This window comes from Sorex araneus, chromosome 6, assembly GCF_027595985.1.
Source record: "Sorex araneus isolate mSorAra2 chromosome 6, mSorAra2.pri, whole genome shotgun sequence".
In the NCBI taxonomy this organism is placed as follows: domain Eukaryota; kingdom Metazoa; phylum Chordata; class Mammalia; order Eulipotyphla; family Soricidae; genus Sorex; species Sorex araneus.
In genome coordinates, this window is record NC_073307.1 from 99,805,246 (window position 1) to 99,833,214 (window position 27,969).

General features: G+C 64.2%; 2 protein-coding genes across 3 annotated transcripts; both read right to left on the reverse strand.

The window, feature by feature from the left end:
• Window positions 1-697: 697 nt before the first annotated feature.
• IL17REL (interleukin 17 receptor E like) lies at window positions 698-7,335 on the reverse strand. Of its 2 annotated transcripts, XM_055142330.1 has the most exons (16): window positions 7,202-7,335; window positions 6,255-6,282; window positions 3,666-3,815; window positions 3,448-3,557; window positions 3,233-3,368; window positions 3,059-3,103; window positions 2,802-2,941; window positions 2,433-2,504; window positions 2,282-2,336; window positions 1,964-2,127; window positions 1,849-1,893; window positions 1,680-1,737; window positions 1,472-1,611; window positions 1,319-1,399; window positions 1,179-1,236; window positions 698-1,062 (listed from the first exon to the last, which is right to left on the reverse strand). In XM_055142330.1, exons 1-16 carry the CDS (start codon window positions 7,298-7,300, stop codon window positions 1,037-1,039), a joined length of 1,407 nt encoding a protein of 468 aa, XP_054998305.1. In that variant the 5' UTR covers window positions 7,301-7,335; the 3' UTR covers window positions 698-1,036. The 2 variants fall into 2 exon arrangements, with proteins under 2 accessions (XP_054998305.1, XP_054998304.1); XM_055142329.1 differs by having other exon boundaries at window positions 698-1,236; window positions 3,233-3,347.
• A 1,352-nt stretch (window positions 7,336-8,687) lies between these two features.
• On the reverse strand, window positions 8,688-27,463 carry TTLL8 (tubulin tyrosine ligase like 8). The gene is made up of 14 exons (XM_055142328.1): window positions 27,373-27,463; window positions 26,578-26,676; window positions 25,930-26,024; window positions 24,082-24,214; window positions 23,765-23,838; window positions 22,878-23,006; window positions 22,165-22,279; window positions 20,686-20,802; window positions 20,158-20,344; window positions 19,744-19,892; window positions 18,582-18,825; window positions 17,199-17,634; window positions 16,435-16,930; window positions 8,688-8,847 (listed from the first exon to the last, which is right to left on the reverse strand). The coding sequence occupies exons 2-14, from the start codon at window positions 26,642-26,644 to the stop codon at window positions 8,702-8,704; spliced, it is 2,388 nt and encodes a 795-aa protein (XP_054998303.1). The 5' UTR covers window positions 26,645-26,676; window positions 27,373-27,463; the 3' UTR covers window positions 8,688-8,701.
• Window positions 27,464-27,969: the final 506 nt, after the last annotated feature.

The window sequence follows — 27,969 nt, forward strand, 5'->3', positions numbered from 1 at the left end:
GCACCCGCCCGAGAGGATGGACAGATGGACAGACGCACGTGGTAGGCGCAGGGGACGGCCAGTTACCCCGCCCTGTTCCCTGGGAGACCCAGTGGCCCCTCCTTGGGGCCTGACAGGGCCTGGGACTTTCCCCTGGGCAGTGGCCCGGTGGGGAGGGGTCCTCTGGGGCCCAGGCCAGTGTGGACGTGGGCCCTGGCGCGGAGTGCTGCCACTTGGTGGCGCTGTACACCGGCCCGGCCCATCAGAAGGGGCTGGTGAGGCAGGTCCGGGCGCCTCCCCCACCCCCTTTTCCCCAGCCTCGAACATCCGTGGTCAGGGAGAAGCCTGTCCTTGCTCTGGGTCTCAAGTTCCTCCCAGTATGGACGGCCAGGTCAGGGCCAAGCTGGGCAGCCCTGGGCCCCCATCTCGGGGCGCTCAGGGGTCGGGGGCTGCTTCAGTGCTGGTCTCTGCACGGCCGGAGCAGCCCTGGACGGGCCAAGCCTGAGGGGACCGGAGGCGGGAAGGCTGCCGGCCCCGTGTCAGTGGGGCTGAAGGACGGGGGGCGTCCACACCCACACGGAGGGCGTGGTGGGGCCCTTGCAGCCGCGTGCCCACGACGCAGGAGGCGTGTCAGAGCCCACAGGGGCCGCGCAGGGGCGGGGGGCCCCACGTGCCCAGGAAGAGGCGAATCAGGTGGACAGGTGTTTACTGAGGGGGCGCGAGGCCATGCCCATCGCCTGTCAGCCACAGCGCTGAGGTGGAGACCCCGAGGTCGCTCACCCGGTGCCCCAGAGCCGGGCAAAGCTGTGGCCAGGCCAGGGGTGGGGCTGTGACCACAGGTGTCCAGGGGAGCCTGGGCCCAGCAGAGGCAGGACAGGGGCAGCTGGCCCCCATCTCCCAGTTCCGGGTCCTTCCTGCCCACGCCTGCCCCCCGCGCCCTGCCCGGGTCAGCGGCCGCCATGATGCCCAGGCCTGGCGGTCCTGGTGGGGGTTTCCGCCAGCTCTGGGTGGGATCCCCACTCGGCCGCACCGCGGAGACCAGCCGTGTTCTGGCGCCTCAGGCTGCTGCCCCTGCGGTGGGAGCTGGGGCGGGGCAGGGGGGCTGCCTCAGCCGGCCACAGGCTCGCCAGGCTCGGAGCAGAGGGGGGTCCGCCTTGGCCTCCTCCCGCCCCCGGTGCCCGTCCTGGCCAGGCACTCACAGCAGGGCGGGTCGCACAGCTGCTGGGGGGCAGAGAAGAGCAGGTCGGTCCTCCAGCCCTGCGGGTGGGGCAGTGGTCAGGCCGGGGGGCTCTGGGGGCCGAGGCAGAGCGACAGGGGGGGATGCGGGCACCCCACACACCTGGACGCAGGTGTCAGCCTCACACAGCTCCTCTCCAGGAAGGTCGGCGAAGGCCACCCAGGGCTCTGCTGCAGGGTCCACCTGGGAGGGGAGCGGCCGGTCACCGGGGCGCTGGGTGCCCCTCCATGGGCTGGGGGGGGGCCCTCGACTCACCGGGATGGTGGGGACCACCCGGTGGCAGGTGGGGGCGCCCCTGCGACACAGGCGCACCTGGAAGCAGGCAGGGCCGGGAGAGAGGAAGGTGACCCGCAGGAGACCCCCAGAGGGCGCAGGCTGGACGGTCATCTTCCAGGCTGCGGGGGAGGTGGGTGAGGCCCAGCCCCCGTCTTCCCGCCCCCGCCAAGGCCCGCAGCCGCCTCACCTGGGCCAGGCCACCCCAGGAACGGGCACCGCAGGTGAGAGCCCAGCGTGGTGGAGAACTGCAGAGCAAGAGGCCCCCCGGCCCCGATGTCACACCTGGAGGGGAAGGGGCCGTCGGGGGCGGCGACCCTCCAGGCTCCCCGCCTCCTGCCCTGGGGGCGGCCACTCACCTGCAGGCAGAGCTGGGGCTGTGGGTCCACCTGGGGATACTGCACCTGAGGGCAGGGGCTCCGGTCAGGGTCAGGCTGGGGGGTCGTGCAGGCCCCAGCCTCAGTGGATACTCACTCTGCCATGCGCTGGCCGCTGCGACTTCTCCAGCTCTCGGCACTCGGTTCCCGGCCCTGGGCGCCAGCACAGGCTCACGTGGCCACTCACGGGACAGGAGGGCTCCCAGCTCAGTGCCCGGCTCACGGGGTGGAAGTGGATGGCGTCCCACAACGCGTCTGTGTCTGCAGGGACCCCCGCCAGAGGCCAGCCGTGGCAGGCGTGAGGGCCGTTCCTCCAGCCCCCAGGGCCCCCTCAGGACCCCTGCCTTCCCCTCCCCTCCCCCAGGCCCCGTCCCGCCCCCTCCCGCCCCTCCTCGCCGCACAGAAGCGCACGTGCCATTTTCAAAGGGGCAGATCTGGACGCGCACGGCGTCGGGGGTCGCAGGCCAGCCCTGCGGAAGGGGCAGGGGTCAGTCAGCAGAGTCACCCCTCCAGGCCCCCACCACCCCTCTCTCTTTTCCCACTGCCCAGGCCCCACACGCACTGACCTCAAGGCACAGGCACGGCAGCGCTTGGGTGTAAGGCAGCGACACTGCCCGGGAAATCCTGTTCGCGGGGACCTGCGGGCGGGGTGGGGTGGGGGGTGTTTGGGTGGGGACAGGAGGCCTGGGTTTGGGGCGGGGGCGTGGCCCGTGGAGGGACGGGGCGTGGCCTGTGGTGGAGTGGGGCATAGCCGGTGGGGAGGGGCGTGGCCTTGGTGTAAGGGAGGGGCGTGGCCTGTGGGATGGGGGCGTGGCAGATGGAGGGATGGGGTAACTATTGGTGAAATGGGGCGTGGCCTGTAGCGGGGCGGGGCCTTGACGGGAGGGGCGTGGTCTCGGCGGGCGTGGTTCGTGGCGGAAGGTGGCCCCTCTTGCCTGCAGTGGCCCAACTACGTCCTGGCAGGTGAACCACTTGCGACAGAGCCGCACGTAGTAGTCGGAGCCTCCGGGGGCCTCGGGCACCTGCACCAGGACGGCCTGGCGGCTGCGGTCCACCTGCCAGGTGAGCTTCCTGGCTGTGTGGGGCAAAGTGGGCCTGGCCTGAGCGCCGGGACGGGCTGACCCTGCCTGGGCAGGCGCCCAGGAAAGGACTGCCCCAGTCGGGGAGGCAGACGCCCCCTCGGGGGTCTCACCCAAGCACTCGCGGGCGTGCCTCCTGACGTCCTCGTCCGAGCAGTCTGCAGATGACAAGTGACAGGGGATGCTGGACTCCCCATGCTGGTCCCCGCCAGTCCCTGCCCGTGTGGCCCCCGTGGCCCAGCGACGCCCACGGGACCACAGGAGAGCAGAATGCCGGAGGCCCTCACCTGCCACGCGGTACTCGTGGGCCAGCTGGACCCCGCAGAAGTGGGGGATAGTCCTCAGGGTGACATGCAGGGTCTGGCCCACGCTGGCCTCGAAGCACTCAAAGTGCACCTGAAGCTGGGTGGGGGCAGGTGTGAGCTGGGAGTCTCGGGGGTCAGGGGCGCAGACGGGCTGTGGGGCTTCAGTGCAGGCCCCAGGCTGGGGGTCCGGGCCTCACCTGCTGCCCTGCCCCCTGCGAGTGGGTGGCCTTGGGCAGCCGCACGGCCTGACACTGTGTCTCCTGGGTCTCCAGGCTCGAGGAGCAGGCCTTCAGGCCCCGCAGGCTTCCTGGGTGCAGGAGCACCACCCCGTGAGTCTCCGCTCACGGGGCAGTGGGGGTCCCCGAGCCCCAGCCAGGTAGGGGCCCACAGCAGCTCTGCGCAGGCCTCTGCTCACCGTGCAGCGAGACGGTGGCCTGGACACGCAGGCGCAGGGCGCAGCCCCCCGGGGGGACACACTGCAGAGCTGTGGACAGCGTCAGGCCTCCCAGGACCCCCACAGGCATGGACACGGGGGGCGGCCGGCAGACGTCTCTGAGGACGGGCCCTGCGGAGAACGGGCGGGAGTTCAGGGAAATGGCCTGGGGAGGGCTGGGGACGAGGGGCCTCCACTGACCCTGCGCACACGGGGAGCTCCCCCACACTAAGCCACGAGGACACAGCGCTGGACGGCACAGAACCCAGCTCAGGAGAGCTGGTAGCCAAAGCCACCTGGTGGCTTCTGCTCTTTCTGCCGGTTCTCCGGCATGGGACAAGCCTGATGGGAACAGGCCAGGGAGGACGTCCAGAACCAGGGTTCCCCTCGAGGTGGGGGGCTGGAGGCAGCCCATGCCCCTTGGCAGGCTCTCTGCCTCCCGGAGCACTGCAGGCCCCTAAACCCTCAGAGGAACAGGGTGTGGATGATGCAAAGTGCCATCTGACCCAAGGCAATGGAACTGAGAGTCACTCTGACGTTAGGGGAAATGAATGCACTTCGCAGAAAAGGGAGAGTCAAAAGGGAGAGTCGTACCCCTGGGCTGAATGGAAATGAAGAGACAAGGTGTTAAGAACCTAAAAGGGCGGGGTGGGGGTGGTGGGAGGGATGCTGGGTCCATTGCGGAGGAGAACGGGCACTGGTGGAGGGATGGGTACTGCATCATTGTATGGCTGAAACGCAAGAAAGTTTGTAAGTCTGTAACTGTAGCTCACGCTGATTCACTGAAAAAAGAGAAAAGAACCTAAGGGCAGGGGCTATGGCTGGGGGGTGCACTCTCCTTGCAGGTCTGAGACCTGGGTGCCGCACCCCCCATTGACTCCACGTGGCCCCAGCCCAGCTGCCTGTGGCCCACACATACAGTAATAGGAACTGTGGGGCAGCTGGAGCAAAATTAGGGACAGTAGGGGCTGGAGAGATAGCACAGCGGGTAGGGCGTTTGCCTTGCACGCGGCCGACCCGGGTTCAAATCCCAGCATCCCATATGGTCCCCTGAGCACCGCCAGTGGTAATTCCTGAGTGCAGAGCCAGGAGTAACCCCTGTGCATCGCCAGGTGTGACCCAAAAAAGCAAAAAAAAAAAAAAAATTAGGGACAGTTTTGTAAAACTGAACTCCCCTGTCGGACGAAAGCAGTGGCCTCAGGCCTGAGGTGTCCCGAACACCGCCACCGGGGAGGGAGCGAGGTGCCCCCAGGAGGAGAGGGGCGAGCCGGGGGCAGGGCAGACCCCCACCAGCCTAAAAAGTGCAGAGACACCCCCGGGCTCCAGGGAAGAAAGCAACGGCCATGCCGGAGATGCTGCCAGGAAGCGGGTCCGAGTGCCTCCGGCACCCAAGCTGACCGGCACGGCCTGGCCAGAGGGGACCATGTGCTGTACAGCTTGTGGCCTTGGCCAGAACAGTGCGGCCCTGAGAAAGGTTGTGGCAAACGGACTCCAACAACACGTAAGACATCACAGAGCTGTCCAGTGCGGCTCGTGCCCGGGAGTCCGTGGAGAGTCTGAGAATGGGGAGGGGAGGAACCAGGGTGCCACTGCCGGTGCCACTGCACGTGCCTGAACTACGGTTTTCCTCCAGGGAAGCGTGGCCCAGGCTGACCGGGGGACAGCCCTCCGGGTCCTGGACACAGTGCGTCAGGAGCTGGGAGACCGCTGCACTCAGCAGGGACAGGGCAGGGCTGGGCAGGTCACCGAGCCCCTCCCACTTGCTGCCTCTGGAGAAGCAGCCCCCTGGCATTTGCTTCAGCCAAGTCCAAAAACTGCTGTCCGCCTGTCCATGCCACTGTCTGTCTGTCTATCACACTGCCCACCTGTCTATTCCCCCGTCCGTCTGTCTGTCCCACTGTCAGTCTGTCCCCCCGTCCGTCTGTCTGTCCCACTGTCAGTCTGTCCCCCTGTCCGTCTGTCTGTCCCACTGTCAGTCTATCCCCCCTGTCCGTCTGTCTATCCCACTGTCATTCTATCCCCCTGTCCATCTGTCTATCCCACTGTCAGTCTATCCCCCTGTCCATCTGTCTATCCCACTGTCAGTCTATCCCCCTGTCCGTCTGTCTGTCCCACTGTCAGTCTATCCCCCTGTCCGTCTGTCTGTCCCACTGTCAGTCTATCCCCCTGTCCGTCTGTCTATCCCACTGTCAGTCTATCCCCTTGTCCATCTGTCTATCCCACTGTCCATCTATTCCAATGTCCATCTGTCTCTGCCACTGTCCGCCTGTCTATGACAGTCCATCTGTCTACCCCACTGTCCGTCTGTCTGTCCCAGTTGTCTGTCTGTCCCCTGCTGGTGTGTCTGCCCGCGGTCTCCCGGATGCACGTGCTCGAGTCTGTGCTGCTCTCGCCCTGCCTGTGGCCGTCTCTCTGCAGAGACCAGCTTCCGAGAGTGGTGGGTTTCCACGGGAGCTCTGCACAGGCGCCAGCGGCCGTGCGGGAGGGGGAGTGGGACTTCTGCAGCTCGCGCGAGCCAGTGACAGGGGCGATGTCCCCGCCAGGAGACCCCGCCCCATGTGGCATACTCACGGCTGCTGCGGCTCCTGCAGGCGAGGCCCTGGGGACAGAGCGAGGACAGGTGAGAGGGGGAGGTGGCCCTCCCTCCCTGCGAGGCTCGGGTGGGCGGGCAAGGCCGCCTGGGGGTTTCCATGGGGATTCTCGGGGCTTCCCAGCCAGGAGTCTGGGGGCTGTCTCTGAGGCGGGGACCAAGTGAGGACCAGGCTGGACACCCTGAAGGCACAGGGTGGGCTTGGGGCACTGACCTGTCCAGGGGGCGCGGGGGGCTTGAGCCCTCCATGTCCAAAACCAGATCCCCGCCCCCGCCTGCCCAGGGCCAGTGCCTCGACCACTCCAGAGAGGTTGGTGGCACGTCCTGAGCCTGCACTGTGACCACAGGCAGCCCCAAGCTCTCCCCCAGTCCCGTCCCCCCGCTCTGTCCTCCTCCCCACGCTGTCCCTCCAGCCCGTCCCTCCAGTTCTATCCCCTATCCCTGCTCCCCAGCTGTCTCCCGCCCTGCCCACCTACCTATCCCCCCAGCCCTGTCCCCGCACCCCATCCCCTAGCAGTGTCCCCTCAGCTCTGCCCCAAGCCCCCTGGCCTGCGGCCGCCTTCCTCTTAGAGGACAGGGTGTCCCCAAGTGTCCCGGTGTCCCAGTGCCCAGCCCTGTGCTGCCCCAGGCTTCTCTAGCTGGAGAACTGGGAGGACACGGGACACACCTACGGCCCGCAGGCAGCACACGCATGCCTGCCCTCAGGGGCTGAGAGGTTTCGAGGGGCACTGTCCCCCCACCTTTGCTCTGTGCCCCCCCGCACCTGCCCGCAGGGTGTCCCCACGACCCCCACCCCACCCCCGGTTGCCCCAGCCAGGTGATACTCCGAGCTGCAGGCCTGCCCGTCTTCCCGGCGCTGGCCTGCAGAGGGTCGGGTCAGCGGGGGCGGGTCAGCGGGGCGGGTCAGCGGGGCGGGTCAGGGGCTCACCTGGGAGCAGGAGGCGCCGCAGGTGGCCGCGCGCGGCAGGCCCAGGCCCCGGCCGCTCCAGGCGGCACAGAGGAGGGCGAGCGCCCACGCGGCCGGCATCGCGCAGGTGGTGAGATGCTTGTTGGGACGCAAGTTACCGGCAGATATACCCGCGGTCGGGTCACGTGGCTGGGCGGGCGCCGAGGGCTGCCAGGGGAGAGCCTGCGGGAACCAACCAGCGCTTCCCCAGGCCGCTGAGCCTCTCTGGCGGGGCAGGCCGGCTGGGGTGGGTCAGCGCGGCGGCCTGGGGCTGGCTCCCCTCCCCCCCCAGAGCGCTCCGGCGACCCTGGGGGCTCACGCTGCCTCTCCCTGCAGCATCACCACCGAGCGGGTGGCAAGATTCTCCCGGGGAAGGACCTCCAGGGTGGACCAAGAGGGCAGGGCCCCCGCAGCAGCCCCACCCCCGCCTTGGCCCAAGTGCCCCAGGAAGCGATTTAGGAGCACCATCGGGAGGCAAGGGAGCACTCACGGAGCAGTGCCCCGGGAACAAGGAGCACTCTCAGGGAGCACCGCTAGGGATCAGGGAGCGGCACCTAGGACCTGAGCGTCACCCAGACTGAGGAAATCCGGAGCATAGACCAAGAATGGGGAGCACTCTCAGGGAGCACTGCTGGGGCCGAGGGTACATGCTCAGGGAGTATTTCAGGGGTCGTTTCCCGGATATTGGGACCCCCAATAAGCAGTTATGTCCTCATGGACCCCTCTACTGCCACCCCCCCAGGACAGTGCCTCCCTGCCCAGCCTGTGAACAGGGATGAGCCCCCCAAGGGGTCCGCCCGCTAGAGGGATCCGGAAGCCAGGATCCAGTCCAGTGGTGAAGTTTGCTGCAGGGTCGGGAGGAAGTTTGTTTTCCCCAAACCCAGCAGTGCTCAGGGGTTCCTCCTGGCTCTGCCTCCCGGAACTACTCCTGGTGGTACTGGTTGGGGGCATACGGGATGCTGAGGATTGAACCCTGGTCAGCCGCTTGCCAGGCAACTGCCCTCGCCGCTGGACCATCACCCTGGTCCCGGGATGGTGAGTCTGGCGATGACCACCCCACCTGCCCCCAGCCCAGCTTGCTCTGAGCGGGGTCGCCAGGGCAGGGCTCACGGCCCAGTGAGGATGGCGGCCACCATGGACCAGGCCCGCACCCCAGACCCCGGGCCGTCTGCCAGGGGCCACCTGCCACCCGGAGTCTGGGCCCGACTGAGTCCGAGGGTCTGGGGTGGCCCCATCACCCGCAGGTCTCCGGCGGGGGAAGGGGTGCCCCCTCCGCCCTGCCAGCATGCTGGAGCCTCCTGAACCAAGAGGGTGGGCCTCCGCCTGCGGGACCCCCCGGGCTCCTTTGGGGGCGGGGGCGGGGGGCGGGGTTTCTCGCACCGCGGGGGCTCGGTCAGGAAGCACAGAGGGCAGCGCCGCTTGGCTAAAATAGCTCTGTATAGGCCCGCGTGGCGGGGGGCTTCCCGGGGCCCGGGGCCGGCGTCACGGGGTCCAGGGGCAGCCGAGCGGCACAAAGGCAGCGCCCTGCAGGACGGACGCGCAGAAGGAGCGGCAGCGCTTGCAGGGCTGGGCGGGCGGCACCGATGCGCGGCACACCAGGCACGGCATCTGGACGTCCGGGGGCAGCCCTTGGGGAGAGACGAGACGACCCTGAGACCCCGCCCTCCGCGACCGCCGACCCCGCCCACACAGAGACCACGCCCCGACCACACCCATACAGAGTCCACGCCCATACAGAGACCACGCCCATACTAAGTAGAAGCCACGCCCATCTCCACCAGAGGTCACGCCCACCCGGTCATGCCCAGCCTACCAGAGGCCCCATTCTGCCCCCCACGCCCCCACCACCGGAGGCCACGGCCACTCGAGGCCATGCCCCGCCTTGTTCCATCCCTCCCGGCTGCCACTGGTACAGGTGGGATTCAGGGATTGCACCCTCTTTGCCCACCCGCACAGGTGTGCGTCCATCCTCTCTGCCTCTCCCACGTGGGGGGTCCCCTCACTCTGCCTATGCCAGGGGTGGGGGCAGGACAGGGCTCCTCCCAGGGCAGCACTGCTCAGCCCAGGGGGTCCCGCGGGCGGTGCCAGCCTGAGGTCCAGGAGCAGGGGCACTGCTGAGTCACCCGGCCTTCCAGTCAGCCTCGCCTGGGGCAGGTCTGGGCGTGGTGGCTCAGCTATGCAAAGCAGCCCAGTTTCCTGGTCAGCGCAGGCTGGGAAGCCCAGGGCTGTGGCCCCCCTCCCCGGCCCCTGGCCTTGCCCGGGCCTGCACGGCCCTGAGGGTGGAGGCAGCGGTGCTGTGCTGCGTGAGCCCCATGGGCAAGGCCCCGTTAATCCTGGAGGCCTCCACAGTCCTGCGGGGCCTGAGCATGGAACTCGGTCCAGTTGGGCCAGGATCTCCCTCCAGCGGAGGCCTCTGGGCCCCTGAGCAGCGCTTTGGAGCCCCCGCGGGGAAGTACAGAGGGGACACGTGACAGCAGCTTCTTTCTCTGCCAGCAGCAGCAGACAGAGACGACCGGGGCCTGGGGACGGCGTGCTCTCCTGCACCACCACACCAGGAGTGGCTCCGGGCCACCGTGACAGCAGACGCAGGGGAAGGGGACGAGACGGCGAGGGAGGTCAGAGGAGACCCGAAAGAGGCGCTCTCGGCGCCTCCCGGAGAGATCCGAGCAGACGGGGACGCAGGGCTGGGGTATGAAACCCGTGACTTTGCCGAGTCAGCGTTTCACCGCGTGACTCAGTTCCGACTCAGGCCACGTCACAGAAGAGGGCTGTGGTGGGACTCGGTTGAAGTGAGGCCAGGAAGGCCCCGGGCCCTCGGGAACGGGAGCAGGGGCACGTGGCGTGCTGCACAGGCAGGGGCGGACTCCAGGGGACAGTCTCCGCACAGCGTCCACTCAGGAGGGAAGAGGGCTTTGGAGAAACACCCATGAGAAATGGGGATGGCCGAGGAGATGGGGTTTCAGCCGCGTCTCCGACACGCACAGACATGGGTTCCAGGGGCCGGAGCCAGAGCACAACAGGGAGGGCGTTTGCCCATAGGGCCCGGAGCCCCGCCAGGTGTGTCCCAAAGTCGGGAGTGAGCCCTGAGCCCTGCTCAGGTGCGGCCTGCCCTCCGGCCCCCAAACCAAACGAACATCAGAGTCAGACCGATTAGGGTCTGCGCACCCTGATGTGCTCCAGAGCCACTGGTGACGGGAGCAGTGCTGAAACTGCGCTAGGAGCCCAGTCACAGAGGGCGGTAATTCCACAGGACCAGACCAAAGTGAGAGAGGGTGGGGAAGAGAGAGGGGGAGAGGGAGAGAGGGAGAGGGAGAGAAGGAGAGATAAACAGAGAGACAGAGACAGAGAGAGAGAGGGAGAGACAGAGAGAGAGGGAGAGAGAAACAGAGAGAGACAGACAGAGAGACAGGGAGAGAGAGACAGAGAGACAGAGAGAGAGGAGAGGGAGAGAGAGACAGAGAGAGGGAGAGAGAGACAGAGAAAGAGGGAGAGAGAGCCAGAGAGAGAGGGAGAGAGAGAGAGACAGAGAGGGAGAGAGACAGAGAGGGAGAGAGACAGAGAGACAAAGAGGGAGAGAGACAGAGAGGGAGAGAGACAGAGAGACAAAGAGGGAGAGAGACAGAGAGGGAGAGAGAGACAGAGAGAGACAAAGACAGGAAGAGACAGAGACAGAGAGAGGAGAGGGAGAGAGGGAGAGAGAGACAGAGAGAGACAGGGAGAGAGGGAGAGAGAGACAGAGACAGGGAGAGACAAAGAGAAGCTCTCAGGAACAGTAGCTGTAAGTAACCTAAATTACTGCGTAAGGAGAGATTATTCTATTGACTCAGGGCCATAGCTCACAGTACTCCTGGCTGCTCTGGGTCAGGGTCCAGTGTGGGGCTCCTGTTTGCAAAGCAAGTGCTCCAGCCCTCCACCAACCCCCCCAGCCCTCGTTATTTTTTGTTTTGGGGCCACGCCTGGCAGTGCTCAGGGCTTACTCCTGGCTCTGTGCTCGGGTCCAGCCGTCCATCCAGACATTCGTTTCCCCTGCTGCCATAAGGACGGGGCCCCCTTGCTCCCGTCCTTGCGGGCCCTGCGCATCTGGCCGACAGCGCTGGCCTCAGCCACACTGCTGAACACAGGTCACCCCCCAGCCCTGCACAGGCGGCTGCAGGACGCAGGGGTGGAGCTGCTCGGACACACTCAGCGGGGCGGCAGCACTGGGGACAGCACTGGGGACGGAGCTTGCAGCCTCATGTTTGCGCCCAGGGAAAGAATTCCTGAGACGGGAACAGAGCTGACTCAGCTGAGGCGCCCCTGGTGCAGGGGTGGGAGAGGAAGATGTGGTGGACTTCACAATGGGACACTCGTCACCTATTAGACCTTAGACAAAAAAACAAACAACCAAAAAACACGAGAAAATTGGTCTTCCCAGCAAAAAGTGGGGGAAGGACAGAGGTGAGCGAGTAGGGTGAGTCAGCCCTGCAGGTGAGACTGATGGACGGGCCAGACAGACAGACAGACTGGGACATGGACAGCTCCACTGAGAGGACATGAGACAGATGTATGGGGAGGACCTGGGAGGGGGTCAGAGAGGGAGGGGCCTTGATTTGTGGCAAAAACAAGAGACCAGCCCGGGCCTGACGCTCAGGTGTCTGACGGCACTTTTGCCGGATCCAGCACATACCCGCCAGGGCAGCCGGGGGGCCAGGGGGAATCGAGGGGCCTATGGTGCTCGTCTTGTAGGCAGCCAATCCCGTGACCCCGAGCACAGAGCCGGGAGCAAGCCCTGAGCACTTCTGCGTGTGGCCCCAACAACTGCAATAATAAAAAATGCACCTCTGGGGGCTGCAGAGAAAGTTCAGGCCTGAAGGTTCTTGCCTCACACACACCCATCACTGGCACCAGCCCGATTCCCCAGCTGGTTTGGTTCAGCATCGCCAAACTTGATTGGAGACTCCCCAACAAAACAGATTGGCAGGGACCCAGGAGGTGGCTCAGGGGGGCGACGTCAGGAGACCAAGGTTCTACCCACAGAACCGCGTGCCCCCCAGCAACAAGCCAGGAGTGCCCCCCCAAGCACTGCCAGGCATGGCCCCAACCCCCCAAAAATAATGAAAATAAAAACGCGAAAGGAACAGTCTTCCCACCCAAATATGGCTTTCAGAAACAGTACACAGTGTACAATGGGGGAAGCGATTCACAACAGATGCCCTCCGTGCAAATAGCCCAACAGAAAAAAAAAAATGGGCAAAGAAATGACTGACATTTCCCAGAAAAGAACATGACACAATCAACAGTCATCCGCAGAGACATCACCACAGCTAATCAGCCCAGTGCAGATCCAGCCCCAGAGACGTGATTCCAGGGGTAGAGACACAGGCAGAGCCCCGAGTCTGACCGGGCCTGCACATACGGAGCCCCACTGGGCATGGCTAGTGGCATCACAGCTCTATTGGGAATGACCCCGTTTAAAAATACAGATCAGGGGGCCGGAGTGAGGGCCCAGAGGGCAGGGTCCTGGCTTTGCACGCAGTAGACCTGCGTTTAATCCCTGAGCACTTCAGGGGTAAAATCCCTGAGCACAGAGCCAGGAGTAAGCCCCAAGCCTGCTGGGTGACCCCAAAACTTAAAAAGTGCAGGCCAGGGGTCAGGAGTTGGCTCAAAGGGCCGAAGTGCATGTATGTGAGAGCCCCAGGTTCAGTCCCTGGCACTGGGTGGTCTCCCATTGGGTGTCCCCCCCACCACAACAAACATAAAAGCAGATGAGATCCAAGGAGACGCTTGGGTTAACACAGCGAGAACGACAAAGTGGGCACAGAGAGAGGGCACAGAGGAGAGGGGGCTTTCCTTGCACGTGCCACACATGACCCCTCAGGCCCGGCCTGAGCACCACCGTGTATGAACCCCGGCCCCCCCCCAAAAAAAAAAAGACAACACAGGTGTGGTTTCGAGAGTGGAAGAGCAAGAGCTGGAGGGAAATTTCAGCCAATGGGGTAGAAACTTCAGTGGCATGTGCAGAAGAATGCGATTGGATGGCTCACTCTCTACGCACAAACCCGGACTCAGAATCGAGGCCTCACCAAGACACAACCTGCTGAAAACTCTGGTATGCGGGATTTGTGACTGAAATCTCCAGGCTGTCTTGGGGTTGGGATGGGCTACCTCCCCCCAGCCCCCTGTAATTCCAGAAGCCTTGGCAGTCACATCCACACCCCAAAGCAGTCACCCAATTGCAAAGCTACTCCAGCTTATCATCCTGATCAAAATGCCGAATGCCCTGGACAAACACCATGACCTCTTAGCACCTGTATTGCAAACCATAAAGCACAAAAGGAAAAGGAGAGAGAGAGCAAGAAGGAAAGTGCCTCCCATAGAGGGAGGCCGGGGATGGGGGGTGTTGGGGTTGGTGAGAGGGAAACGGGACATTGGTGGTGGGAAATGTACACTGGTGGGGGGATACGTTGGATCATTGTATGACTGAAACCCAATTATGAACAGCTTTGTAATGGTCTCACAGATTTTCAACTAAAAATTAAAAAATAAAGTCATATGGAGTTCATGCCCACTTCAGTCAGCTTAATCAGTAGCTGAATAAATAGCAATACTCCTACATTCACTGTATTACTGCTATCCCATTGCTCGTCGATTTGCTCGAGTGGGCACCAGTAACGTCTCCATTGTGAGATTTGTTGTTACTGTTTTTGGCATATCTAATATGCCATGGGTAGCTTGCCAGGCTCTGCTGTGTGGGCGGGATACTCTCAGTAACTTGCCAGGCTCTCCAAGAGGGGCAGAGGAATCGAACCCAGGTCAGTCTCATGCAAGGCAAATGCTCTACCCACTGTGCTATCGCTCCAGTCCACATTTTAAAAAAAAATCGAGGGAAGAGTTACATGTCAGACCCCTGTACACCTCTAGAAGGAAACAGGCAGAAGTTTCCATGATGCTGGCTTCAGAGATGTCGCCTGTGTTTCAGGTCCCCTGGCAAGAAAAACAAAAGCAAAAATAGACCAATGGGATCACATCACATGAAAGAACTTCAGCACGGCCAAAGGAACTGTCACTAGGGCAGAAGGACGTCCGGTTGGGTGGGAGGAAATGCTGGTCGTCAGGCTCAGGGAGCACTCACAGAAAAACAAGCAAAGAGAGGAGAGGAACAGATGCAGAAAAGACAGCCAGGGGGCCGGAGCCATAGGACAGCAGGGAGGGCATTTGCCCTGCACATGGCTGACTCGGGTTCAATTCCTGGCATCCCATATGGTCCCTCGAGCACCACCAGGAGTGCAGAGCCAGGAGTGACCCCTGAGTGTCACTGGGTGTGACCCACAAAGCCAAAGAAAAAAGAAAAGACATGCAGATGTCCAGTAGGAGTATGAAAAATCATAAACCCTGATCACCAGGGAAATGCCAATCGAAAGGGGATGTCACCTCACACCAGTGAGAAAGGCCTTTATCTAAATAAGGCTAAAAGCAATCAATACTGAGCGCAGACTTTGAAAGGAACCTTCACCTTGAGGATAAAGCTTTTGGTGGGACAATTCTCTGGCAAACCATAATTTTCTCTAGGGGAAACAGTTAAGTATGGAGATGTTGGACTGGAGCGACAGCACAGCGGGGAGGGCGTTTGCCTTGCACGCGGCCGACCCGGGTTTGATTCCTCCATCCCTCTCAGAGAGCCCGGCAAGCTACCGAGAGTATCCCACCTGCACAGCAGAGCCTGGCAAGCTCCCCGCGGCGGATTCAATATCCCAAAAACAGTGAGACATTACTGGTGCCTGCTCCAGCAAATCGATGAACAATGGGAAGACAGTGCTACAGTGCATGTAGATGTTTCAAAATGTTAAAAGTGGAACTTCCAAGGGGCCCAGCAATGCCACAAGATGCCATGTGGTGCACTGGTAGCAGGCTTGCTGTGGCAACACCGTGCCCCGACCGCATCGAAACATTTACCCTATTGTGAATCCACTCAGCCTTGATAATAACGAGTGGAAGACCAGCGAGAGCCATGAAGGCACTAGCCCTGGGCAGACAGACTGACAAGTACTAAGTCCAGAGGTTTGCAGAGTAGGGGAGGCCAGTAATGAATGGGCGGATTCTGCGGGTGAGTGGGAGGGACTTACAACAAGTGGGCGGAGCCTGCGGTGAGGGGCGGGGCCTGATGTTGAGTGGGTGGTGCTTATGGTGAGTGGGCGGGGCCTGTGGCGATTGGGCGGGGTCTCTGGTGGGTAGGGGGGTCTGTAGCGAGTGGGAGAGCCTGCTGGTGAGTGGGAGGCCTGTGGCAAGGGGGAAGGGCCTCTAGCGAATGGGAAGGGGTGGGCTGCTGGTGAGTGGGGTCTCTGCAGGTGAGTAGGAGTGGCCCGTGGTGAGTGGTAGTGGACCTGGTGGGCACCAGGTGAGAAGGTGGGCAGACCCGTCCCACCTAGGCCAAGTCCCGTCCAGGAGCACCCAGACCAAGCATGGGGCAGCAGCTGGACCCATTTCTTGACTGGGCCCATACGGGTTCCCAGGATATTCCAAGGGGACCACAGGTGAAAATCACAAACAAGGCGTCGAGAGAAGGAGGTGAAGCAAGAAGACAGAAGTGGGGAGAGGCCGAGAAAGACGCTCCGGATGGGGGTGCCCGGAGGACTCATGTGTAGAGAAGCTGCAGAGAGGGCAGACAGAGGCCCCGCCCGGCTCCCGGGGCCAGCTGCTGGGAGCACTGGGGCACCTCACCAGGTGCTCAGGGACAGAAGGCGCTTCCCGCTGATGGAGCACACGGCACCCCGAGGGAGGAGGCTTCGGGGTCACGACCCCTGGGGTAGGGGCCCCCAGGGAACTGCGCCCCAAGTGCCAGCCCTGGCCCCTTCCTCTGTTACTGGCCAGAGGGTGGGCGTGGTCTCTGGTGGGCGTGAGTGAGGAGGGCCTTGGCATGTCCTCCAAACCCGGGTGCTGCAGCGCAGGGAGCTGGCCCTGTCCTTGCCCCTCGTGTGCTGCGGGCGGGGACGGGGCACCTGCTAGGTGGCAGGAATGGTCCCACACGCCCTGTGCTGCCCATTCGAGGGGGCCTGGCGGTGGGCGTGGCCAAGGCCTGCAGGGCAGGGCTGCTGGGTCTCCTCAGGCTCTGCCCCCGGCTCGCCCAGATGCACCCTGCACCCAGACCAGGGTCCCAGCAATGTGGCCGCCTGGCTCGGAGACCAGCGTTCCTGCCCAGGCCCCGTGGCGGCACCAGGTGGAGGCAGCGCCCCCGTTACCTGAAACTCTGGCTGGCTGCAGCAGCGCCCCGTCCACAACCTTCACGCTTGGGAGCATCGAGGCCAGCGGGTGCTCGTGCAGTGTGCTCGGGTCCCTGTGCTTGGTGGCTTCGGCCCTGGGCAGCCCTGCTCTCAGAGACTTGCTGTCCATGAGCTGCAGGTAAGCTGGGAGCATCGTCCTGCAGCCACTGGCCTCCATGTGGCCAGGCTTCCCCCTGAGGCCCCTCTCGGCCGGCTTGACGAGGGGCTCGGGCGGGCGGCAGCTCAGCCCCTTGGCTTCCCTCCCTCTCGGGTCCTGCTGCACGGCTGCTGAGGGGGTGCACACAGTTAGGTCCAGCACGGCCGAGGGGCACCTCACTTTCAGCTGCTGGATGTCCAGGAGTGGGGGCGGGATGCTGAAGGTGGCGGTGGTCAGCACCGGCTTCTTAGTCCTCCTCATGCTGAACCCTTCCACGCAGAGGTCGGAGCTGTGGAACGGCGGCAGGTCCACGGCGGGCTGGGGGGAGGGCTGGGGTCAGGCCGTGACCAGACCCCCCCCCGTGGCACCCACTTTTCGCCTTCCCCAGCTTGGCTGGTGGTGACACCTCAGATGAGTGACCAGGGTTCCTGATGCTGCCTCCAGCGCCCCCACCCCGGGGTGTGGAGTCACCAGAGTTGGCGCCAGGTCTAAGGCGGTGTCAGGAAGGGGCGGCGTGGAGCAGCCCCTGGCAACACCCCAGAAGCCAGCCTGGGGGCCAGCATGCAGGTCTGCAAGGTCCGCTCACCTGCCTCCACAGCAGCTCGAAGTTGCCGATGTCACAGTCGCGGTCCAGCTTGCGGTCCAGCACCACCTTGATGGTGTCCTCCTGCACCTGCGCGCACAACTGCGCCGTGACGGGCGTGGAGGGGTGCATGGTGGGGCTGGAGTTGATCTCGATGAGCCAGGGCTTGAAGTCGCGGCCCAGCACAAAGTCGGCGCCGTAGAGCTCGAAGCTGTTCTTGCGCGCCTCCACGCGATCCTGCGCCACGCGCATGGTGTTGGCGATGGCGCGCTTCATGGCCGGGTAGATGACGCTGCCCCACACCGCGCCGCGGCCGCGCTTCTGCAGGTACTCCTGGAAGCGCGTGCTCGTCCACATGTTGTGCCACGGCAGCAGCGGGCTGCGCTCCTTGTCGTTCTTGAGGCGCTTCTGGATGGAGTTGTTGCACAGGTGGATGGCGCTGCGGGGCACCGCGCACGCTCGGGTCAGGACGCTGCGCCCGGGCGCGCCCAGGCCGGGCTCAGGACCCCGGGCGAGCTCTGCGCCTGCCCCCCGCCCGGCCAGACCCCAGGTCTCACCCTGATCCCTCGTCCCGCTCTGGACTCAGCCGGGGCCACGCCCAATCCAGAGACCACGTCCACCCGGAGACCACGCCCACCCAGCGGCCATCCAGAGACCAGGCCAATCCAGAGTCCACGCTGACCCAGAGACCGTGCCCACCCTCCATCCATCCAGAGACCACGCCCACCAGAGACCACGCCCACCCAAAGACCATGCTCAGAGACCACGCCCGCCCGAGGCCACGCCCACCCAAAGACCATGCTCAGAGACCACGCCCGCCTGAGGCCACGCCCACAGGAGGCCACGCCCACATTGAGGGTAATTCTGCCCTATTCTGCCTCATGCGTGACCTACCCTGCCCCAAGGCCCCCTCGCTCTGCTCTGGGGTAGACCTGAGTGAGGGTTTATGAACTGTGCAAGGGAGCACACCAGACCAGGGAAGCCAACTAAGGAATTGTCCGGTGCCTCAGTTTCCCCAGGTGCACATGGTGGCGATAGCACGGGGTGGGCGCAAGCTGACCTAAGGAGAGGCCACGCGGGGATTTGCACTTCATTTATATGCTGGCTCTGCTGGACAACAGGGTTCAGAGGCCAGCACAGCCGCGGGAGCTGATGAGACGGTGGGGACCTGTGGAGATGGGGCACCTCCCCAGGGCAGCGGGGGGGGGGGTGGTGCTGCCAGCTGAGTAACCCCCAGCACTGCTGGCCACGGGGGAAATCACGGGGGCAGCCTTGAGGAGGCCACGGGGCGATCCTGGGGGAGGTCAGGTGGGAGGCCACCTGAGCCAGCTGAGCACTGCAGGTGCTGGTGGGCACCCCTCCCCCACGCCAGCCACCCCCATGGACCTGTCCAGGTTGTCCAGGGAGAAGCGCTGCGTGGAGAAGCGCAGGTAGCTCTCCTTGTAGAACCAGATGGTCAGGGGGTTCCAGTCGGTGACCAGGAACCACTGTCTGATGTCGAACTTGGTGTCGTAGATGAGCAACGGCGTCTCGATGTACTTCTGCACCACCCACTTGTTGTCCTTGTTGGGCGGGTGGTCGGCGGCCACCAGCTCCAGGATCTCCTCCACGCGGTTCATGCACACGATGTCTGCGAGAGGCCACTGGTCAGCCAGCCACGCAGCCACCGGGACAGGAAACGGGGACAGAGGCACCTCGCAAGGGCAGCCAGTGAGTGGACGGCCAGAAGCTGCCTCGGGTATGTGTGTGTGAGGGGGACCTCAGGGAGGGGCCAGTGGGCGGATGCTGGGGCCTAGGGTCCCCGAGCCTTGGACGTGGGCATTTGTGCTCTGACCCTCCTCTCCCTGCAGGGTGGTCTTCAGGGTGAGGCCACGTGACATGTGGTGAGCGGAAGTGAGGGGCAGGGGGTCAGTGCCACCATCAGCCCTGCAGGGGAGGCCGTCTGCAATGAAGCTAGTGAGGCTGCAGGATGGGACAAGAAGGACACGGGGACTCTCATGGGTGGGTGCCATCCAGGGACACCCACGTCCAGCACTGGGCCCGGCAAATACAGTGTCAGAATGTCCCAGATTTTTTTTTTTTTTTTTGCTTTTTGGGTCACACCTAGCGATGCACAGGGGTCACTCCTGGCTCATGCACTCAGGGATCACCCCTGGCAGTGCTCAGGGGACCATATGGGATGCTGGGACTTGAACCCGGGTCGGCCGCGTGCAAGGTAAACGCCCTCCCCGCTGTGCTATCACTCCAGCCCCAGAAGGTCCCAGATTAATAGCCAGGCTTGTCACCTGGGGAGAAGCCACTTGTACACTTGAAGCAAAAGGAAAACTCCAGAATACCTAAGTGGTGAAGCAGGAATCCCCCCTGGTCTGGAGTGACGGGAGAAGCCCGGCTTGGCGAGCTCTGTCTGTCTCTCCCGGGACCTCGGTCTTCACACCACCCGGGTGAAGGGGCCAGAGTGAAGGATGAGCGGGGAGCAGGGTCCGGGGGGCCTGGGAAGCCCACCGCTTGCCTCAGGCCCCAGCCTGGCTGTGGTGCAGCCGGGACTCACCTCGGCCCCGGGACTTGGCCGCCGGCTTTATGATCCAGATGTTTCGGAGGCCGTCGATCTCTGTCTGGGGGTTCACGGACGAGATCTTGTTCAGCAGAGCCTGACACTGTGACACGTGGTTCCTCGGGTTGGAGATGAAGGCTTTGCCACTAGGAGCAAGACGCGGACGGCTCGAGGATCCCTCGAGGCACGGGGAAGACACGTCTGCGGGTCTGGGTGTGCTTCGCCCTGGAGCCCCATCTCGGGGTCCCCTGCCCGCTGCCCCACCTGAAAAGACCCAGCCGGTGGGCAGGTCCCCGTGGCAGAGCTGCCCTGTGTCTGCGGTACGCAGCAGCCCCCGGGGACGAGGGGGTCGTACTGCCGGGACCCCCACCCCACTCGGCCCGGCGGGACGGGGGGTCACGGCGGGCTCACTGGATGAGGGAGTAGTACTTCTGGGTCAGGTCCTTCCACTCGTCCTCGGAGAGGTCCCTGCTGGCCTCCTCCGACAGGTCGATGTCCTCGTGTTCCAGCTGCCCCAGGTACGTCTGGCACACTCTGCAGGCGGCGTCCACCAGCTGTCCCGAGAGGCTTGTGGGCCTCTGCTCTTCGTCCTCAGGGACTGGAACGCAGGCAGGCACGGAGCAGGAGCCTCAGGACAGAGCCCGCAAGGTGCCCCCCGCGCACGCACCGCAGAGGTGCTCCAAGGAGGCCTGAGACTCGGGGGGGGGGTCCGTGAGAACAGTGGCCATGGACCCCCCATCTGTGGACCCCACAACAGCACAGTGGCCAGAGAGCCGCGGGGGACAGACCCAGAGGCTGAGGCAGGGGCTGCCACATGGAGCCCCCGGGAAGGCCAGGCCACGTGCACGGCAGCCCCGAGATGCCTCTGCTGGGTGCAGACACAGTGGCCTGGCCTGTGTCCTGCGGGCCCCAGAGCCCAGGGGTGCCCCGGACACACACCTTTCTTGGCGCCGGGGTCCCGGGGCTCCTCGCGCTGGGCCCCGTGTTTGGGGCGGCTGCTCTGGTGGCTGACCACCCACTTGAGGATGCTGGAGGCCACCGTGCGCCGGAAGTCGTCTGCAAGGACACCAAGGCCTCGCCCCCTCCGCCAGGACAGGGCTGGGACCTCGCCCGCACCCGCGCTGGCAGGCCCCGCCCCCTCCCCCGGCTCCTCCAGGGGCTCTGCCGACACCGGAGTCAGCCCGGCGAGAGCCTCTGCCTCAGGCTCAGGAACGAGCGAGCCAAGTGGGGCGCCCACTGCCAGGCCGGCTGTCAGGGGCGTTTGCTGGTGGGGACAGAGGGGCCGGTCGTGTGTGCCTGGGCGTGAGCGTGCATGAGCGTGAGTATGTGACTAGGGCTGTGAGCAGGGGAGTGTGTGTGTGAGAATGGGTATGTGCATATGTGAGTGCTTGTGTGTATGAGTGTTAGTGCGTGAATGTGCATAAACATGCATGTGTGAGTGTGTATGTGTATGTAGATGACTGTGTGTACTTTACTGTATGTACATGTGTATGTGTGTAAATGTGTGTGTATGTGTGTGAGGGGGTTGGAGTAGGGTGTATGTATCTTTCACCTACAAAGGTATGTGTATGGGTGTGTATGTAACTGTGTCTATGTGTATGAGTGTGTGTATGTGTGTGACTGTATGTTGTATGTGAATGTGTATTGTGTGTAACTCTGTATGTGTGTATGTGAGTGTGACTGTGTGTATGAGTGTGGGTGTGACTGTGTGTCTTGTGTGAGTGTGTATGTAACTGTGTATGTATGTATATGTGTGTATGACTTGTGTATATTGTGTGAGCGTGTATGTGTGTATGAGTGTGAGTGTATGTATGCATGTGATTGTATATGATCTGTGTGTAAGTGTGTGAAAGTGTATGTAAATGTTTGAGTGTGAGTGTGACTATGTGAGTATATCTTGTATGTGTGTAACTGTGTATGTATGAGCATATGTGTATGAATGAGTGTGTATGTGTGTAAGTGTAGTAACTGTGTGTTCTGTGAGTGTATATGTGTGTGAGCATGTGTGTGTGATGAGTGTGAATATGATTGTGTGAGTATTCTTGTGTGAGTGTGTGTATGTATGAGTATTTTTGTGTTGAGTGTGTGACTGTGTTGTGTCAGTGTGTAACTGTGTATATATGTGTGTGTATGTATGAGTACATGTGTATGAGTGTGACTGTGTGTGTCGTGTGAGTAACTGTGTATATGTATATGTGTGTATGAGTGTGTGACTCTGTGTTGTGTGAGTGTAACTGTGTATGTGTGTATATGAGTGTATGAGTGTGTGACTGTGTGTTGTGTGTGTATGTGGGTATGTGAGCCTGTGTGTGTGCGCAGGACGCCTGGGTCCACACCCAGCCCTCCTTCCTGCCTGTTCCCACGGTGCCGCGGGCACCGCCCCCCCACCCCTTGGCGCCCAGGGCTGCGGCCGCTCACCCAGGAAGTCCTGCTTCTCGCTCTGGGAGCAGAGGCCGTAGCAGCGCGGGAAGAAGGTGTCGTGGTCGGCCTGCACGTACCAGGGCAGACTGCGGAGGGTCAGGCAGAGCCCGATCTGTGGACCAGCGAGAGTCACTGCAGGCCCAGGCACAGCGGGGGCCCTCTCGCCCCCAGCCCTGCCGCCCTCACGGGGACGGGGCCTGCCGAGGGCGCGGCAGGGTCTCCAGGCTCTCTGCAGGGCAGGGTGTGTGAGGGTCAGGGCCCCAGATTCCCCCGGGGGCCACTCCCCACAGCAGCTTAAGGGCACACCTGCACATCTAGAAGCCGCCACAGGTGTGGCTGTGTGGGTGTGCATGGTGGGTGTGTACATCTGTACGAGTGAGTGTACTGTGTTTGGGTGTGGTTATGTGCATGCGTATGTGTGTGTGTGTGTGCGCGCGAAAGTACTGCATGTGTGTGTGTGGCTATGGGTGTATATGAGTGAGTGTGTGCATGTGTGTGTGCATCAGTTCAGAGTGTGTGTGTGTGTGTGTGTGTGTGTGGCTGTAAGTGTGTGCGTGCACAGGGCCCGAGAGCTGGCGTGGGTGCCCCGAGTGCCTTGGGACGGGCTATAGGGAGTGTGGCGGCCAGGCCCAGACCTGGGTGTACCCCCAGCGCCTCCCGCTCCCCTGCAGCGGCCTGCCCGTCCCTCCCGCCGGCTGGCCTGCCGGGACCTTGGTGGTGAAGGACGCCGTCTTCCCGAAGTGGTTCAGCATCTGGTCACTGCCCAGGCTGTGCTGGTCCACCACGTCCCGCTTGATGGTCCAGAGCAAGGACGGCGTCTCATTCTTCACCAACCTGGACTGGCAGGAAAAGAGCCGGCTCAGCGCCAGTGTCCAGCTCGGCCCAGCCAGCACCCAGCACAGAGGCGTGCCCAGGGCCGGCCGGTCCCTGGGGGTCTGCTGCTGAGCTGCTGCGGCCGGCGGGGCAGGCCCTGGGGGCCAAGAAGCCCGAGTACAGCTGTGCCAAGGGATAGTGTGCCAGCGTCACCCAGGGATGCCCGGGCTGATGGCCGGGGGCAGGCTCTGACCACTCTGCCCCCACATCCACGCGGCACCAGGCAGGACTTTGCCCCTGTCCAGTCCCCAAGGGAGCCAAACAGAGCTGAGCTGACCCTGTGGCCAGGGCCTGGCGTCCCTCGGCTGTCCTTGACCAGCACAAGCTCCCGTGTCACGCAGATGTTTTCTGCAAAGCCACAGGGCTTTGTGCCACGGGGCCCTTGCCCTGCCTTCACTCCATCCATGTGGCGTCTCAGCAGGCATGCCTGGTCCAATCCCATTAGGACTGCCAGTGTGGGTGGACGTGCCACACGTCCTCCCAGGTGGACGCTCCTGGCGCCATCAGGGGCATTTGTCTCCATTCACCTGGGTTACTCCTGTCCCCAAGCAAAGCCCTGACTGGAGAGTTGCAACCCACCCTGTGAGGCCCAGACACAGGCCTCAGCCCAGGGCGCCTGCCGTGTGCACACGCTCCCTCGGATGCAGACACGGACTGTCCCTGCCGCCATCGCCCACCCGGCAGAGGTGTCCCCAGGGCCTGCTGGGGCCCGCAGAGGACCTACCATCATGTCGTGGATGTCTTCCATTTTCTCCGAGGGTGCTTCGTGGCTCTCCTTGGCCTCCTCACTCCTGCTCTCTGCAAACAGCCCGGCCCGAGGCCAGGGTCACGGGCAGCCCCGGTGGCACCTGGGGGGGCCCTCACAGGGAGCTCAGGGGCCACACTCGGGCCTGACTGAGGCCCGGGGGCCAGGGCGGGGGCCGGGGGGACCATATGGGACGGTGGGAGTCTGGGTCAGGGGCAGGTCACAAAGGGGCTGGGGCAACAGTGGGACACCAAGATGGGAGTCGGGGTGGGGAGGAGGAGGCCCCGTCCACCCACCGGCCCCGGCCTCCTCCTCCGTGCTGGGGGCATTCTTGGGCACGAAGTGGAACTTCTTCTCCACCCAGCCCTTCCTGTGCAGGGCCTCCCGGATCACAGGGTAGTGGCCGTAGATGGAGAAGACCTTCTTTTCCTTCAGAGGGAAGAGCGCTCGGCATCAGGGCGGGGACGCCGCTGGCTGCCCCCGCCCGACACTCCGGCCAGCAGAGGCCGCCAGACACCAGTTTCGGCCAGAAACCCAGGGCGGAAGTGCCCGGAGCAGAGGGCCGCTTGTGGCCCCCCTGGGGCTGGCTGGGGGGAGGGGCATGGCTCTCTGCTAGTTGAGGGTTGGGGGACTAGATCCAGCTGGATCCAGGGTGTCAGGCGGAGGCTTAGGCCATGTCTCCGTGGCGGGGGTCTCCGGATCAGTGGTCAGTTTGGGGGCGATGCAAGGATTCAGGCTGGCGGGGGTGAGACTCAGGCTCCCAGGTTTCCTCACTGGTCAAGTGCATCGGTCCGTGACCCAGGCCGGCTTGAGCCATGAGCCCTACTCCCTTCAAGAGGGCGCAGGGCCCCCACAGTCAGGGGCACAGAGCCGTGGGCTTTGAGGAAGCAGGACGCCACCCACATGGGGGGTGGGATTAGTCTGTCTGCATCCACATTTGCACTGTGGCAGGTGCCGGGCCCCAGACTGAGCTACTTTGGTCACACCTGGCGATGCTCAGGGGTTACTTCCTGGCTCTGCACTCAGGGGACCATATGGGAGGCCGGGGATCGAACCCCGGTCAACTGTGTGCAAGGCAAGCGCCCTCCCTGCTGTGCTATCGCTCCAGCTGGTGGTTTCAAGTTGCTCAGGTCAACATGGGCCCGCTGCCCGACCTGCACCAAGAGACCAGTCCCTCCAGCAGGACCATGGGCACTGGAAGCCTGGTAGCTGGGCCAAGCCTGGGCCAGTGTGAGGGTAGATGCAGCATCAGAAAGCCATATCCCAGAGGCCAGCGTGAGGGAGAGGAGCGGCCAGCGGGCTGGTGGGACACGACGGCAGCATGTGAGACCCTCTGGCTTTCCAGGACTCCCCCTGGAAACACAGGTGAAGGCTCAGGGGAATGTCAGAGTCTCAGGACTCAAATCCCAGGTGTTGTCGAGGAGCAAAGGCAAGAGACACCGTTTCAAGGCAGGGAGACCTGAGAGCAGAAAAGTGGGAGCAAATCCACGGACGGACAATCACCCCGCAACTACAGAAAAAAAATCCACAAACAGGCGCCTTCACCTCTAAGTCGCAGAAAACCGGGCGGGGTCACAGGGCAGACAGAGGCGGCCAGGCTAGTGCTGGCTCCTCCTGGTCAGTGGGGGACAGACGGGAGGCCACAAATTGCAGGAGGTGAGAACGGCTCAGGAAATGAACTCCAGGCTGTGCGCTGGGCTAGTGCCACAAAAAAATCAAAACAAAAACACCAGGTGGAAGCTCAGACCGCTTGTACCAGACCACCTGGCCAAGAACGAGAACAGCAGAGTCACCGTGAAGGACCCTCGCTGCAGGCAGGCTGTAGCTCCGGGGTGACCCACAGGTCCACAAGCCAGAAGATGCTCGGACCTGCCCTGGTCCAGGGCTTCGAAGCAGACTGGATGTACAGAGCCGACAGCCCGTGTGGAAGGGCTCGGAGGAGAACGGCAATCCGGAACAGGGTCTGGCCCCTGGTTCTGGGGTGTCCAGATGGGGTGGGGGTGGGGGTGGGAAGCAGGTGGCTGAGGTATGGGGTGGGTGGGGAAGGGAAACCTTAGCAGGGGGTCCCAAGGGGACTGTGCCGCCACCTCCATGCTCTGCCTGACCGAACCAACTGGTCCCAAGGGGCCCCAAAGGGCCCTTACCTTGATGGCTTTCTCCGTCAGCTGCCTTGCTATTTTGTATCTGTCTAATTTGGGACAAGTACTGAGGTCTTGGCAAGTCCCTCGTTTTAAAACTTCTGTAATAGAGAAACAGATGTAACAGGCAGCACAATCCTTTACCCCCGGCTGTAGCTTGCAGCCCGCACCCTTACCAGCTCGCCTGCCTGGCTCCAGCTCCGCGCAGCTTGGCCAAGGCTGGGTCAGGTGTGCACACCTTGCCAGCCAGTCTGCGCGCCCCCCGTCCAGCCCCTCTGAGCTCTCCACCGCCCTGCACCTGGGTGCCCGCGCCCTCCTGGCACCATCCCCTCTGTGGCAAATGTGCATTAGAACCCCTGCGGGTTGGCTCGCAGACCCCACCCCTGGAAGGAGCTCGGGGGAGCACAGACTAGCTCGACCCACAGCCCCCAAACCCACTGGCAGTGTCTGCAGGCAAAGCACAGAGCCGCCCCGGCAGCCTGTACCCCGGCGGCTCCGGAGAGTGGAGGTCCGGGTGGACCCCTCGGAGGCGACGGGGCCAGTCTCCACGCTGGGGACAAGCCCGAAAAACAGCGCGCCCTTCCCGCCCCTCTCTCCCCGGGACCCCTCGCGGCAGACAGGGTGGGGAGGCGGCGGGCGGGGCCCGGTACAGACTCTTCTCTCCTTTTCGGGGTCCATCCGACGCGCCCGACCAGCGGCTCTGGCCCTCGGTGGTCTCCATCCAGGCCTCCTGCAGGCCTCCCGCGCGCGCCCCTGCGGGGGCGGGGGGGGGGGAATGCGGTGAGCCCCGCGGGCCGCCTGGGACTTCAGGGCCAGGGGCGGGGCTCCAGGGACCCTCCCGCTTGGGGCTGGGGTCAGGCAGGGGAGAGGGGGCAGGAGCAGGGCAGGCAGGTGGGGGCGTTCCCGGAGCTCGGGTGGGAGGCGCTCCTGGGGCGCGGGGGTGGGGGCGCGCTCCTGGAACTGGGAGGGTCACTCCTGGAGCACTGGAGGAGTTTCTGGAGCAGGGAGGGGGGCGTTCCTGGAACGCGGGGGTTCGCTCCTGGAGTGCGAGAGGGGGGCGTTCTGGGGGGTCGCTCGCAGCGGGGGGCGTGCCCGGGGCGCCGGGGGACGTTCCCGGGGCGCGGGGGCTGTTCCTGGAACTGGGGGTCGCTCCTGGAGTGGGGAGTCGCTTCTGGAGCGCGGGGGGCGGCGTTCCTGGAGCACTCGGAGTGCGGGGCGTTCCCGGGGCGCGGGGGCCCGTCCCCCGAGCTGGAGGGTCGCTCCTGGAGCGTGGGGGTGTGGCGTCCCTGGAGCTGGGGGGCGCTCCCGGGGCGCGGGGGGCGCTCTTGGAGTCGGGGCCGTTCGGAGCGCGGGGCGTTCCCGGGGCGCGGGGGCCGTTCCCGGAGCTGGGGGTCGCTCCCGGAGCTGGGGTCGCCCCCGGAGCGCGGGGTTCGGAGGCGCCGAGCTCACCCGAGAGGGACCTGGAGGCGCCGTCCGGCGTCCCGCGGTTGTCCGGGGCGACGGCGCAGGGGGCGGCGGGCGCGGGCGGGGAGCGAGGCGCGCGGCGGCCGGCGCGGGGGGTCGGGCTGCGCGGGCGCGCGGGGGGCGGGGGGCGGGGGCCCGAGGCCCGGCGGCGGTGGCGGCGGCGGCGGCGGCGGCGGCGGGGGCGCGGGCGGCGGCGCGCGGCGGGCGCTGGGGACGCGGGTCCCGGGTCCGAGGAGCTGGGGCAGCGCTCCGAGACGCGGCGGGCGCAGCGGGCCCTGACGGCCATGGGGTCCGCGGGAGCCGGGGCGCCGGGGGCCACCCCCGCGGGGTCACGCCGACCCCCGCCCTGTCATAGACCCGCCTTCACGGCCGGGCCGCCGCCCCGGCGGGTCACAAAGACACGGTGGTCACTAAGACGCCGGGAGCCGCGGGGCGCCACTGACCCTCTCCGCGGCCCGCCGAGAAGGCCTGGGGTCTCGCCGCGGGGTCAGGGCTGCGGAGGGCCGGGCAGGACCCGGGGCTGTCCCGTGTCGTGGCTTCAGGCCTTGTCCAGCCTCCCGCCGGCATGCCCGGAGGCCAGCG